The 13,930-nt window shown below is 35.4% G+C and overlaps 2 protein-coding genes across 3 annotated transcripts in view; both read right to left on the reverse strand.

Moving 5' to 3' along the window:
- The window catches only part of LOC107684161 (C-Jun-amino-terminal kinase-interacting protein 4), a 27,042-nt gene extending 19,592 nt beyond the window's left edge, over positions 1–7,450 (reverse strand). Inside the window, exons 1-16 of one of the 2 annotated variants that reach the window (XM_016480372.1) lie at positions 7,357–7,450; positions 6,454–6,618; positions 6,147–6,374; positions 5,402–5,596; positions 4,631–4,751; positions 4,431–4,501; positions 4,266–4,333; positions 4,036–4,090; positions 3,721–3,893; positions 2,937–3,199; positions 2,291–2,348; positions 2,024–2,176; positions 1,284–1,326; positions 1,028–1,155; positions 636–689; positions 405–545 (exon numbers count right to left, since the gene is read on the reverse strand). In XM_016480372.1, coding sequence (XP_016335858.1) covers positions 405–545; positions 636–689; positions 1,028–1,155; positions 1,284–1,326; positions 2,024–2,176; positions 2,291–2,348; positions 2,937–3,199; positions 3,721–3,893; positions 4,036–4,090; positions 4,266–4,333; positions 4,431–4,501; positions 4,631–4,751; positions 5,402–5,596; positions 6,147–6,245 — 1,622 coding nt within the window. In that variant the 5' untranslated portion in view covers positions 6,246–6,374; positions 6,454–6,618; positions 7,357–7,450. Of the gene's footprint in view, positions 1–404; positions 546–635; positions 690–1,027; positions 1,156–1,283; positions 1,327–2,023; positions 2,177–2,290; positions 2,349–2,936; positions 3,200–3,720; positions 3,894–4,035; positions 4,091–4,265; positions 4,334–4,430; positions 4,502–4,630; positions 4,752–5,401; positions 5,597–6,146; positions 6,619–7,356 lie in introns of both variants that reach the window. The other variant, XR_001633820.1, reaches the window with a different exon arrangement.
- Positions 94–10,369, reverse strand: LOC107684163 (prostate-associated microseminoprotein-like). The gene is made up of 5 exons (XM_016480374.1): positions 10,305–10,369; positions 9,543–9,657; positions 9,339–9,447; positions 8,932–9,198; positions 94–127 (listed from the first exon to the last, which is right to left on the reverse strand). The coding sequence occupies exons 2-4, from the start codon at positions 9,655–9,657 to the stop codon at positions 9,030–9,032; spliced, it is 393 nt and encodes a 130-aa protein (XP_016335860.1). The 5' UTR covers positions 10,305–10,369; the 3' UTR covers positions 94–127; positions 8,932–9,029.
- Positions 10,370–13,930: the final 3,561 nt, after the last annotated feature.

Here is a 13,930-nt window from a genome sequence, read left to right on the forward strand (position 1 = left end):
ATAGAGGACCTACAATAATGTACAGTATTTGAAAAATAATGTGTTTTTTGAACATTAAAGCATGTCAACATATTCTGTTACACCAAATACACAAAATAATGATCTTTAAAAAAGCATCATATGACCCCTTTAACTGATTGTATTAATCGGTCAAAATTCTATACGGTCGGTTAACGATTAACCGGTTAAAATGAACATCCCTACTTGGCACATGTTCAAACTAGACTTTTTCATATCATGAACGCAAAATGTCAATTACTCACAAGTCATTTATTGATGAATCAACAAATCAGGTCTTAGAGACCTGAAATCCCCATATCATGTAACACTATAATACAAAGGAAAATAACTATCATGACTATCAATTAGCAGGTATTTAAAACTACTAATGCAAGAGGACTCACTCTGTTTGGGGTGATTTTGTAGAGAGTTGCTGTGGAGAGCCCACTGGTGTTTGTGCAGAAACTGGTGTGGGAGAGATGGTTAAAGCAACAGCTGTGGCTGGTGCTAACTGACCCTTTGTCAAACCTAGAAAACGATTAAACCTGCAAGAAAAAAAAGAGGTTCACAGCAGGAAATACCATGCACCAACTCACTGTTAGAGACTAGTTGTACAGTATATACAGTAACCTCACCTGCTCCAGACACTACCCTTCCCTTCCACAGGGGGGCGCTCTTCTTTTGTAACTCTAGAGGAGGACAGAATACATAAATCAGTGTGTATACTACAATTTTACATGTTCTGTGTTTAATAAAAGTGGTATTTGGTTGTGCAGAAGTCACAATCCTAGGGTGCTGTGGGTATCTGCCACAATGTGGTTGCTCAGGTGTGAGAGATTTCTCTGGGAAGTTATTTACTGGCTTCATTCAAAGAAGCAAATATACAGACAAGCCACATGATTTGTTGCATCATTAATACCCATAATGCTCCACTTACGATTAAGGTGAACAGATCAGTCAGTATACCGTTCTGAATATTTTTATTGAAGACTAAGATTTGCATCCTGGGAGAGGGAATTTAACACACCTCTGAAGCTGAGCACGCCGCACAGCTTCCTGCAGTTCGAACAGTCGCTCTTTGTACTGATTCTTCTCCATGACCACCCGGGCCATTTCAGAACGAGAGAAGCGACGGAGGGAGGTAGGTAGCGAGGCCTGGAGAGAGCAAGAGAGAACGAGGCAGCAACTAGTGACTGATTTCAATGTTTCTAAGAAATAGAGGACAGTATAATTTCCAGAATAGTGATGTCCATAAACATTTCTGAAATCTATCATAGACTTACATCAGGGTCCTCTGACTGGATTGTCTCAAGCTCTTTTCGTAACCTGTTTTAAAATATAAAAAGCCATTTCATAAAAAAACATACATAACAAAACAAGCAAAACACAAACTGTTCCCTATTCATTTGAACCATTAAAAGTAATAAAACAGATAAAAATTACTATTCAAGAGCTTTGGTTCAGTAAGTTTTTTGGAGAAATCATTACTTTTATTCAGCAGGGACACATTAAAATGATCAAATGTAACTGTAAAGACAGTTTACAAAATTTGTACTTCAAATAAATGCTGTTTCTTTTGAACTTTCTATTCACCAAAGAATGAAACAAATGTGTAGTTTCCACAAAAATATTAATCATCATGAATGTTTTCAACATGATGATAAGAAATGTTTCCTGAGCACCAAATCAGCATATTAGAATGATTTCTGAAAGAACATGTGACACTGATGACTGCTATTACATCACAGGAATACATTCATTTTAAAATGTATTAAAATAGAAAACAGTTCTTTTAAAATTTTTATATTTCATAATTTTTCTGTTTTTTGATAATATACCAATACCAGATTTTAAATGGTACTGTACATATTTTTCTTAATCTCAATCCTATTAAATTTTCATCATTCTTAGTTTCTGAAAATACTAAGCAGTGTCATTGATTTTTGAGTTTGACTTTAAACTGTCATTTCTAATGTTAAGTATTTACTAAACTGCTGAAACTGAAATAAGTTGAGGTAAATACCGCTTGATTTCATCCTCCATCTCTTTGGTTTTTCCTTCCAGTCGGCTGATGGTGTCACGGCAAGAATCAAGTTCCATATTCAGGCCAGATCTCTCACTGGTCAGCTCCTCAACACGGGATATAAGGGCCTTACGAGCAGTATCCACCATTTCACTGAGACAGAGACAATGACAGGGATACACACATGAATAGAGACAGATAGAGGAAAAAACTGAATGGTTAACACATTAACCATTGATTGATAAGAAAAGCTGTATTCTATCTTACTGAGTGTGTTTTAGTTCCTCATATTGAGAAAGAATCTGCTCGAACTGGTCTGTGCTATCTGTAAACCAAACCAAAACACAGAGATTCAACCACACACATATTTAGACAGTGATGGATCTATATTAAAGTAAAGCATAATGTAAAGTCAGTTGGTTATTAGTGCTAAATAAACCCATTAAAATAAACAAGGGGTTTTGAAATGATCCTGAAATGGTTTATTTTACAAAAAATAACCAGCTGACTGTACATTTTAATGCTTATTACAAGGCCGTACCAAAAAAATAAATAAATTAATGGACATGAAATATTAGCTTGGGGTGAAATTATTTTATTATATGAAAAGAAAGGGGTGACAGAGTGATACGTGAAACTAGCACAGTGTAGAAGAGCAACGGTCAAATTTACAGTTTAGTGGTCACTATACAAAAATATTTGAATGCTGCAATTGACCAACCAGAATCAAGTGTTCCAGAGAGCTGCATAATAAACGCATTTAGCGTTTCTCTGTTGTTGCAGCCTGAAGTAATATGATTTAAATGAAAACATTTTTGTTTGTGGTTAATAGGATTGATGCTATTCTCCCTGTTTGCAATTGAAATTTCTTCTAAACAACACACATACATTCAAATTAAACACATGATTGTACCTCTGACACTGGCCCCCTGGTCGACGTTTTCTACATATTCCTTGCTGAGTTCAGATAACTCTGAAAACACAGAGTCTGTATTTCTCAACTCCCATTCCAAGAAATCAGAGTCATTATCCGTCTCTTCCTCCTCCTTCGTTTTTTCTCCATCTTTCACCTTCTGGTCTTCATCCACCTCTCTCTTATCCTCCTGTGCTTGTTTCATTTCATCAAACAAACTAGAGTTGAATTCAGAAGTTGCTGTCTTTGAACAAACAAGGGAGCTGAGAGAGAGAGAGAGAGAGAGAGAGAGAGAGAGAGAGAGAGAGAGAGAGAGAGAGAGAGAGAGACGGAACGAAAAGACAGATAAAAAAGATAACATGTTTATGGGAAATAGATTAATTATTTGTATAAGAGAAATACAATCAAATATCATCAAATAATAACTCAGATTGTGTTTCTTCTTGTGTTTCCATGAAGGAAAAAATGACAATGAATCATCTAACATGACCAAATAAAAGAACATCTACAGGATGTTACACACATTAAGAGATACAAACTCGCACTCACTTCCTGGACTCAGTAAGAGAAAAAGTGCAAGATAAAAAAGAAAGAAAAGAAAGTCAGAAAGCACCTTTACAGTATAAAAAACAACTGTTTTCTATTATAATATATTTTAAAATGTCATTTTTCCTGTGATAGCAAAGCTGAATGTTCATATACATTATATTCAACATTGTCAAAACTGCAACAGTCTAGGACAAAACAATGAGATGTTACGGTCCCTCTTTATTAATTTCTGTACCTTTTTTCAATAAAACCCTTCAAATGAGCCAACTCAGGGGTGGAGCTTATGATGCCACTGTTAAAGGACGGATCATTATTATGGTTAACTTCAGCATCTGTCACTTTGCTGTTGCTGGTATCGATCATTTCTGACGCAGTGGAATCAGGGGCACTAACAGCTTTTGGATCATGCTGCGAAATAAAAAGGGTAAAAAAGATGATGTTGTGAAAGTACAGATACTTATTGTTTTATAGTAGACATTAATGCACAAATATGCAAAGTACTGTTTGGAGAAAACATAGTTTGCCTCCGCTGAATTACAAATAAATGAACCTCTTCAGTGGAGGTGTCTGTTTCTGCTTCCGAATGTTTGCTGTGCACATGATTCCTGCAAACAAAGAGAATTTCCTGCTGACACATAACAACACTGTAATTTTTAACTTCTCAAATGCACAAGAAATTATAGTCTTTTTTTGCTAATCATGCTAAGCAAGAAATGTGTACCACATTGTGGGATTCCATTACCTCTCAGCTCAACTCAAGAAAGGGGAAGTGTGTGTTACCTAAAAGTGAAGGCTTCACTCTCCCACTCCTTTTTCTTTTCCAGCAGATCTCGGTGTGTCAGTACTAACTGGATATTAAGAGAAGATTTAAAAAATATTTTAGAAAGAGTAATTTAAAGTAACCAACAAGCTAAAACAGATGCACAGACTTGAGAGATGACAGACCTTGTTATGTGTATGTTTGATTGAGCTCAGCTCTCGTGTCAGATTTGCTTTCTGCTCCTCCAAAGCCATCACTACAAATAAAAGACAATGGTTACATACTTAAAATATACATTTATATAGACCATGCCAATGTGTCACCAATCTAGACAGGCGGACAGAGGGCAGAAGGGTGAAAGGTTTTATTCGGAGAGTAAACTCACATTGATCAGCTTGTTCCCTGGCTTTCTTCTCCAGCTGTCTTTCTCTCCTTTCTCTCTCCTTTTCTCTTGCACGCATTGCCCTCCTCTCTTGCTCAAACTGGTCATCCAACTCCAAATAGCGCTGATGGTATGTAGACAAGTTTAATTTTTAAAAAGTTTTTACATTTAAAAGGTGCAACTTTGTCATTTCCTTTCTAATTACAAAAGTTCTGCACAATGAAATACATAATAAATATGTTTAAAATCATGCACACTCACATGAGATGACATCAGTTAAGATATATTATTCATGGTTGACTGCGAATTGTGCGAAATGTATATTTATTTAATAATAATATTTTTAAAATTATTATTATTGTTAAACTCAATGTAGTTGAATTAATAGGATGTGAATTAATTAATAATTACAAATGAATAATTAAATATTATAATGGATATTAAAAAAACAATGTGACCAATTTGAACAGAACTTATCCAGCCGGTCACAAATAGCTTTATTCTGTTTATGGTGTATTAAGCTTCGCATAAACTGATAATTCCGATAAACCGATAATACCGATAAAAAGGGCCATGAAGGGGCCACTAACTCTGCCTATGGGTGTCAATATAAAATCCAAAACTACAGTACTGTAATACAGAGCACCTGAGTTCACGTTTAAAGTTGAAAAAAAATAAAGCTTAAACTGTCAATTATTTTTGAAATAATTACATTTAAAAGGTTAAAAGGTCACAAAAGACCTTCAATTCTTCCTTCACACAGTTCTCTCTCACCTCTTGGCTCTCTCTCCTCAGGGTTTTCTCAGTCTGATACCTCTCCAGCAGTTCTTCTCTCTCTGCTTTCTCTCTCTCTGCCTCCTCCTCTCTCTCTCTCAGCTGAGCCCTGCAGCTCGCCAGCCCTTCCAGAACCCAGACGAGGATGGGCAGCAGGGACTCCACCACACCAGCTCCATGAGTCTCCACCACCGACTACAAAGAAACAGTCTGAATCGTATTTGTTTGCAGCGGTGTTCCCCCAACACATTTAATGCTCTTATCTTAGTGGGCAGCTGCACTCACAGGAAGAGCGATACTTATGACTTGTGCTTATAAAGGGGGAAAATACTACGGTTCACTTCCCTTACGAAAAGTCAGCAAAACATCTGCTCTCTGAACTTAACACTTGTGAAAAGTGGCAAATGATAAAAATGCCTCTAAAGGTCCTGTTTACACCGAGAACAACAATGTTCTGTTTATTATGTATCTGTATCTGCAAACTTTAAATGCTCGAGCTCCTTGAAGTCGAGCGAATTCTGACTGAATGTTTTTATCATTCATCAGCTGGAAAAAGAGTTCTGAAAGTGATTCCAACAATCGGTCATTATCGTTATAGTTGTGGTGTGAATTTCCCTATTCTCACAGAATTAGAACGATTTTTAAACCTATCGTTCTCATGATATTTATCATCCTTGGTGTGAACAGGCCTTAAAAGTAATTTTAATTGGTGGGTGAATAAAGGTGGATACTCTTAACTGGTTACCTGCAGCTCCGAATACAGTTTCCCCGCCTCCTCGCTCACAATATCTGGATCCAGCTCCAGTTCTCCACTTCCACAAAGAGCACTTTCACCGTAATCCATGTTTCACAGCTCTCCGTTCTCTGACTGGCTTATTTAATGTCACTATAATTTGAATGTACCCCCAGTCTTGCTGTTGAACTTTGCTATTCAACCCAAACCTCTTCCTTTTTATCACACTGTTTTCACTACCTTAAAATGGTTTCAGGGTGTACCAAAACAAGCATGTGCATCTACTGAAATATCTCTTCTTGCCCCTATAAATATCTACCTGAGAAGCAGAACTGTTTTCTTAAGCCACATGGTATTTCCAGTTAATTCCTCCTCTTCCATGCTTCTCGTTTTCTGTTTCACATTCATTTTCAAAAACTAAACTGACTGAAGTCATTGGAGTTAGTCGGCACTGCTCATGTCTGGAGGTGTTTTGGTGTCCATTCTGGTGGAATACAAAGGGTAGTAACATGCGTTAGTACAAACCATTTTGAACAACTTGTCATTTATGCACTATTAATACCCCACATTGACAGCATGGACTGTCTACATGGACTATTCAAGTGAACCATAAAATGGGGCAACCAGTTACACAACCTAAAATATATTTCTCTAATACGTTTACATAAATGTTAACAGAAATCTCGTCCATCTTCATGATCAACTACTCCAAAACTTGTTAAGCTCAACTGTTTGGTTGCATTTTTAGATCTAATGTTGTAAAATCATACAACTTAACTTTTGTTATTAAATTGTCTGTAGCTCACCCAAATATAATGCTTGTTTTTTATATAGATATGTAAATACATTTTTTTATATTCTTTGTCTAGTTCACCCTAAATAGTGAACAAGCTAGTGAATAAATGATTTATAACGACTAAAATAAAAACAACGTCAAGCAAATGTGTGCACATACTGTATGCACGCATATATAAGCTCGCACACACATTTATAGCCCCATAAAGGCACACACGTCTCTCAGACTCAAAGAAACATTACCGCATGAATAGAAAGTACACAAATAAACTTTAATATTCAACAGAAAGGCAAATAAACTTTGCGTGACGTCGGCAAACACCTTGAACGCAGTCTGCCTGTTCCTGCATTGACACTTGGTCTTTTAGCGGTACATTTCACCAGTAAACGATTATTTATTGCGATTATAGCATATTTATCAACTCACCTTTACATATTAGTGAGGCTCGGACACCATGTCTATAAGTTCATGCGGATGAAATTCAAGTCCTTCGCTTTAGAAGCGATATCAATTACTCTAAACAGGTTAAAGAAGGAGGCGCGGTTAGAGCGTCAGCAGTTTGAGTGACGTTAGTCTGGACCTATCAAAAAGAAGATCGCTGAATAAGAACCAATAATTATGCAGAAGGGACGGAGATGGGCGGGGTTTCTCCGACGAGAAATGAAAACTTTCCTGAAACTTGAACGTTGGCACGTGATGGCTCAGACTTATCACGTGACATCTGGGTAGAAAAACACACCTGGCTAAATACTTCACATTCCAGTGTGTTTGAGAGGTTTTAGAAAATCAAAGGTTGAACGGTTTTATCTTGACCGAGTTTACCACCGTTAGTTTTTAGGTTTGCGTTCATGTTTATTCTGACCTGCGACGCTCCACAGGCAGCGACTCACCGACACACTATCAGATGTCCCCCGCTGCTGTTTGACAGGAGAGGAAACCGAAAGAGATCTTCTGCTGCTGGCACCGACTCAACTCAAGAATAATGGGCACACTGGACGAATACGGTACACTGGCAACAACGTTATCATTTTAAAATGATCTCTTGAATTATATTACATTCACTGTAGTAAAAAGTTTCATTGTTTTATAATAATTAATGCCAAAAATGCAATATTTTGTCATGATATTTTCTCATTTTATATTTGTTTGTGCTAACTGCATTTGTCAAGCTAAAACCTTTACCTATTTTGTTGCAAAAAACATTTTTTTTAAATAAAATATAAATCTTTAATTTATTGGATTTCATTTACTTTATTTTAACTTTAAATGTTACGCATTTTGACTATATTTAATTTAAATGTTTGTTTTTTTAATGTATATGTGTGTAATATTGTAAAGTCAAAACCAATACAGGTATAAAACTGTATTTAGACATTCCTCATATTTGGTAACAATTTTTTCAAAGATGGCAATCCCATGGAAAATAAGTACAAAATAAACCAGCCTAAAGAATAACAATATAAGCGTCAAATAGACAATTGTTTAATTATTTAAATATTCAAGCATCAACAATGGAATCACACATTAATTTGTCTGTAATTGCTTAAATGCAAGTCTACGTGGTGGCCAGGTGTGGCACCGGCCCCCCCTGAAATTTGGCTGGCCACCCCAGGTGCCCCCCCTACCAGATGTCTTGCGATAGGCTTGTTTTGTAGTGCCCCCGACTGGCCACCCCACTTAAAATGCTCTAGACATGCCCCTGATCCTAGTTACTGTATATTTAGAGCAACTGCATTTTTAACTGTATATTTAGAGAACATAAAGAAATTATGATGGTAATGATATTGTTATTATATGCAGTTTTATAAAGTGGCGTGTTCCATTAATAAGAAAACCTTCTCAGTGAAGTGAAATGAAATGGCTGAGAATTATATCACAAAATAAATTGTGTATAGCAGCCTCATTTAAACAGATAAAGCTATAGTGACATTATATTGGTTCTCAACATCAGTGTCAACATATCTGAACACTAAACCAGACTTATCTGTTGATGCAGAGAACCATTAATTCCCCGAAACAGAATGGTAAAAATGGTTGATGCTTTTCAATTCCCAAAAGGTAAAATTGCTAACCTAAGTTAGTGATATTTAACATCTCATTTAGAACAATAAATCATTGTCAGACTTCCATGTCTCGGGTCGCATCCTGCCCCACTTCCCATAAAGACAAGGGAGTTTGTGATTGGCTCTCATCACAGCCACACTGGTGCAGGAGTCGGGCTTTCTGATGAGCTCACACCACTCAGGATAATCTACTGGTTGGGAGTTGCTGTCAGGGTGAGAAAACACACACTGAATATGTGCAGGTTAGTGGGTAGATTTGCCCCAACACATGCAAACAGCTTGGAAAGTTCAACAGTGTATAGATTTAAAAAATAACTTCCTGTAGGCTCAGAAGTGCAGACTTACTGATCACAGCAGCCCACCCCGAAGGGCTCCATACACACACACTGGTAGCAGTCTTTAGTAATCCAACTCTCGCCAATGCCGAAGACCTGTCCTAGATATTCACAGGTGCCTAAAAATAGCACAAAGAATTACGGTTTATGTATTTAGACATTAGTGCCACACATAAATAAAGTAAGGCCATTTATTTTAAGTGCGGTGATGTACCTTTGGTGTTGAATGTGCACTCTCCGCCTCTGTTCACTGATAGAGTTGGAGCAAGTGCGTTTAGCAGACAGGCTGCGATCAGCAGTATATGACCAGTGGGGACATTTGAACCCATCTGTAAAAATCCAGCTCTTCAATTATTATTTTGCCTTTATTACTTATCATTTGTAGTGAACAATACATTTGTATGCAGCACTTGGTTTCAAAGCTTTGTTTAAATCTTGTGGATTTCAGTTTTCATCATCAATGAGCTGTAATTCTAACTGTTTTGAGCATCACAGTATTTCCACAGCATTCATGTATGATGTTAATCAAAAAGAATATATGATACATTCATAACTGGCTGTTTCTTTCATCTCTCTCGAAATATAGCAATGGTACATTTTTTACTTGGTAACTAAATGTTTTGTTAAAATTTGATCGAGAATTGATAACGTTTTATTAAACCGTCAGCAAAAACAATATATTGTTTTACCTTTGAATCTTGTTTTTTGGTATTACGGTTTTCTTATTATTTTACAGTAAAACTTATTATAACTTGTAGTAAAACATTATTTTTATTTATTACTGTAGTTATTGCTTTAGATCATTTATATTACTTTTTAATATATTTATTTAAAAAAATTTTTTTTTAATTATATATCTTTATTTTTATCTTTTTTTCCTGACAGACTAACTAAACGATCCCTAAATTAAGACATATTCAGATACTGTATGTAAAAAGAAAATGTAAGACTTTATAAAAGGAAATAAAGATTTTACCTTTCCCCGTGAATCTTGTATAGCGATCTTTTCTGGGGTTTTGTTCTCCTGTGGTTTCCTTAAGAGACTCTTGAGTTTTATTGTGATGATGCTCCATGATCTCTGATATTTATACTGTACTTCTGCGCAATTGACCCTCCTACTTGACCATAACACACATAGATAAATATGATGTTATGCATTTTATACACAAAGCTGTTACTTTTAATTGAAGTTAATTTAATTTATGTTGCTTCAAGAAACAATGCATATTATTTTTGTGTTTTCGTGCACAGATAATAATAAACTAGACGTTGCATGCAGCAATGGAGGTTTAAGAGTAAAGACATTTTCAATTAGTTAAACAAGTCAAATCAAAAAATGAAAGTTAAATTGTGCACATGAACACATTTAACAAAAAAACAAGCTTGTTAAAAATGGTATGACAATATTTACTCCGTGTCAAAATGGATATTTATGCAGTCTTATTGATGTAATCGCGTATGCAATTACACTAATCTGTGTGTTAATAAATACACTGTGCACACTGTGGTGAAAATGCCAATCGCATGAATACATCCTTGATGTCCTATGTTTGGCCCTTCAAGCTATACTCATTTTTTGTACATGAGCAGTGAATTAGAACAAGATTATAAAATTGAGCTTTGTGTGTATCAATAACAAATACTTGCACAGATCCTTTTCTGACAACCTCATCCACTTCTGTTGTGTTCAGGGTTATATTGAGTATGCATTTAGGTATATATTCAGGGTTAAAATGTAGTTTTTAAAATTAAAAAAATAGCGAAAACACAGACATGTTGGGACCATTTTAAAATTACTTACGTAAAAATATTATGCTAGTAGTTGTGTACAAACATGTTTTAGAATATATTCAAAATATCAAAAATACAATTTCATGACATTTTATCTGTATAATTGGGTGTAATGCATCACCCCAAGATATATTTATATATATATTTTTAAATGGTGCTTTATTAGATGCATTACAGTTTTATTTTTTTAATAACCAGGATTTTTTTAAACAAAAAAAATATTGATTGAACTACATATACTTCTGCATACTTCTGTATGACAGCTGAGTAAAACTGGCAAAGAAAAGACCTTAAACGATGAAATCATCTTTACCGATCTCATGATGCCAAAAAAGAGCAATGACCAACCAAATGCTTCAGGCATATACAGTACTTTCTGTGTCATGTATTTTCACTATTCAGACTGAAATAGCATGAAATCATACGCAGTTTCCTTATAAAAATGTATAGCTGACATAACTTGAGCACATGGACTCTGGCTTTTTAGTTTTTAGACTTTCTGACTGCTTTCTGAGTCATGAGTTAAAGGTTAAATTCAAGCATTGCTACTTTCTCTCACACACACACACAGATTTATTATTTATTATTATTACACAAAGGCTACTGGTTATACTATACAAACCAAATCAGACAGTGATTCAAATGATTTGAGAACCAAAGAAGGATCGTCTGAAAGAGAGTCATCGCTCTTGATCTGAGTCAGACTATATATTGTGAAATTTGATGGTCCATAATGCTCCTGTTAGACTGTGGATGCCAATAGTGAGAGTATTGTTAAATTAGACCAAGCCTATTTAACTGACAGCCTGTTGGCCAGTTTCCTAGGTGAAAATCTTTTTCATGACAATTTAAAAATTAGATCTATAAACACTTTTATTTAGAGTGAACAAATAAAAAAATAAAAAAACATTGAAAACATCGTAAAACTCAACCTTTATGCAGATACCCCCCCCCAACACACACACACATTTTGACTACTACAAGTTGAATACTAGAAAAAGTTTTAATGAAAACTTAAATTAATTAATAATTAAACAATGATTACGTATATTTTCTCATATGTGAGTTTCTCTTTTTAAAGCCTGACATAAATGTGTCTTTGTAATACCTATAATAATTGATGAGTAAATGCAAATTATTACAATGCAGTTAGCCATTTAATTTCAGTTAGAAAGCATAAATAAGAACACCGAATTCAAAACTGGATCTTGAGGACTTACTGTACAATGCACTCTTAAAAATAAAGTTTCTTTATTGGCATGATTTCATGAAGAACCTTTAACATTCCACAAAAAGTTATTTGTTGTGGAAAAAGGTTCTTTAGATTATTAAACTGTTCTTCAGAAAAAAAATGGTTGTTTAAATAACTGTTCACGGAATGGTTCGTCGGGGAACCTAAAAATAGTTCTTCCATAGAATCACTGTGAAAACCTAAACTGTATGATACCTGAACAATTAAGCCAGCACAGTTGCAAATATCTCATTCAGAGTCAAAGTTACTTTGAAAAAATCTTACAAAGAAAGAATTGTTAAAACATAAATGAACAGAACAGAAAGTTTTACCATCAGCATGTAAAGAAATGAAAGCAAAGACATGAAAAACATAAATGAATTATGTCTTACTATGTGTTTTTATGTTGCTCAAATGCTATAAACCTGTTCAAGGAACAATCAAGAACGTAATCTTTGATGAACTCAGATGGTGAATGAAGAGAGGCCAAGAATGTGAAGATTTGTGCCAGAGTCTGTAGGAATATGTCTGATATTTAGTTGACGTGATATAAGGAAAGCAACCGAATATCAAACATATCACACAGTCCCTGACGTATCAGAACCTCACCATCATCTCATACAGCGTCTGAAAGAGAGCACAGATGTTTTGAAACGGAAATGAAGTTAGAAAAAATATGAGACAAAATGAAAGGAATGAAGTGCAAAATGGCAATATTTACACAAAGCTAATAATACTTTCTGCAAACCCTACCCCTAAACCTATCACTTTTTACGTTCCCGTTATTTAGTCTGTTATTTCAGTAATATTAAGATACTTTACCTGGCCTACAAACACACAGGGTAAATTAAGAGGTTCTAAAGAATAAACTAAACTAAAATGAAATCATTCTGGTTGTTTATGTAACGAACATGAACATTTTTGAACATGCATAAACTTGTCGAGTTTTTAGCATTGGTACACACAGACTCACACAAAATACTCACAGTTTTGAGACTCCAGGCTGAAATCATTCACATCCTCAATGTTTTTAAGTACATTTTGCTGGAAAGTGTCTTCTGTTATCATTTGCGTGTTAGCATGTCATGCACTGCAGCCAGTAAGTAAGAAAGTGTGCATGAATGTCACAAGTTTCAGTTGGGATGGGTGTATTTATACACCCCTGACCAAAGTTTAGCACCCTTCCCAAACCCCAGCGTATAGACGCACACATGCTCTCTCGCAGGGGTTAATTAAGAGCGCATTGATCACCTTGCCGCCGGCTCTTCCTCCTGCATTAGGCTGATCAATAGATGTGATTTCACACATACACTCACACAGAGGGCAACAGGGAGGTCAGTCAGACAAGCCTGTATTGCATCTGCAAACAAACTACCTCCCTAGTATATTTCTAGGATTGCAAATAAAAGTTGTAAACCCACAACACTTATTTAACAGTGATACATGTTTATCAGAGTGACTGGGGAAAAGCATAACCTGTTTGGTTTTACATAATGGAGAAGACGACAATTAAAGGGTTAGTTCACCCAAAAATGAAAATTAGGCTGCGTTTTACTCACCCCTGATGCATTCTAGGTGTA

This window comes from Sinocyclocheilus anshuiensis, unplaced genomic scaffold (genome assembly GCF_001515605.1).
Source record: "Sinocyclocheilus anshuiensis isolate Anshui unplaced genomic scaffold, SAMN03320099.WGS_v1.1 scaffold1893, whole genome shotgun sequence".
NCBI lineage: Eukaryota > Metazoa > Chordata > Actinopteri > Cypriniformes > Cyprinidae > Sinocyclocheilus > Sinocyclocheilus anshuiensis.

Bases quoted from the DNA above. Each gene is read 5' to 3' on its own strand.
- LOC107684163 (XM_016480374.1), bottom strand. From the start codon at position 9,657: ATGGGTTCAAATGTCCCCACTGGTCATATACTGCTGATCGCAGCCTGT. The intron at 9,448-9,542 runs GTACATCACCGC...TGCTATTTTTAG, and splicing joins GTGCACATTCAACACCAAAG to GCACCTGTGAATATCTAGGA. The intron at 9,199-9,338 runs GTAAGTCTGCAC...TCACCCTGACAG, and splicing joins GGGGTGGGCTGCTGTGATCA to CAACTCCCAACCAGTAGATT.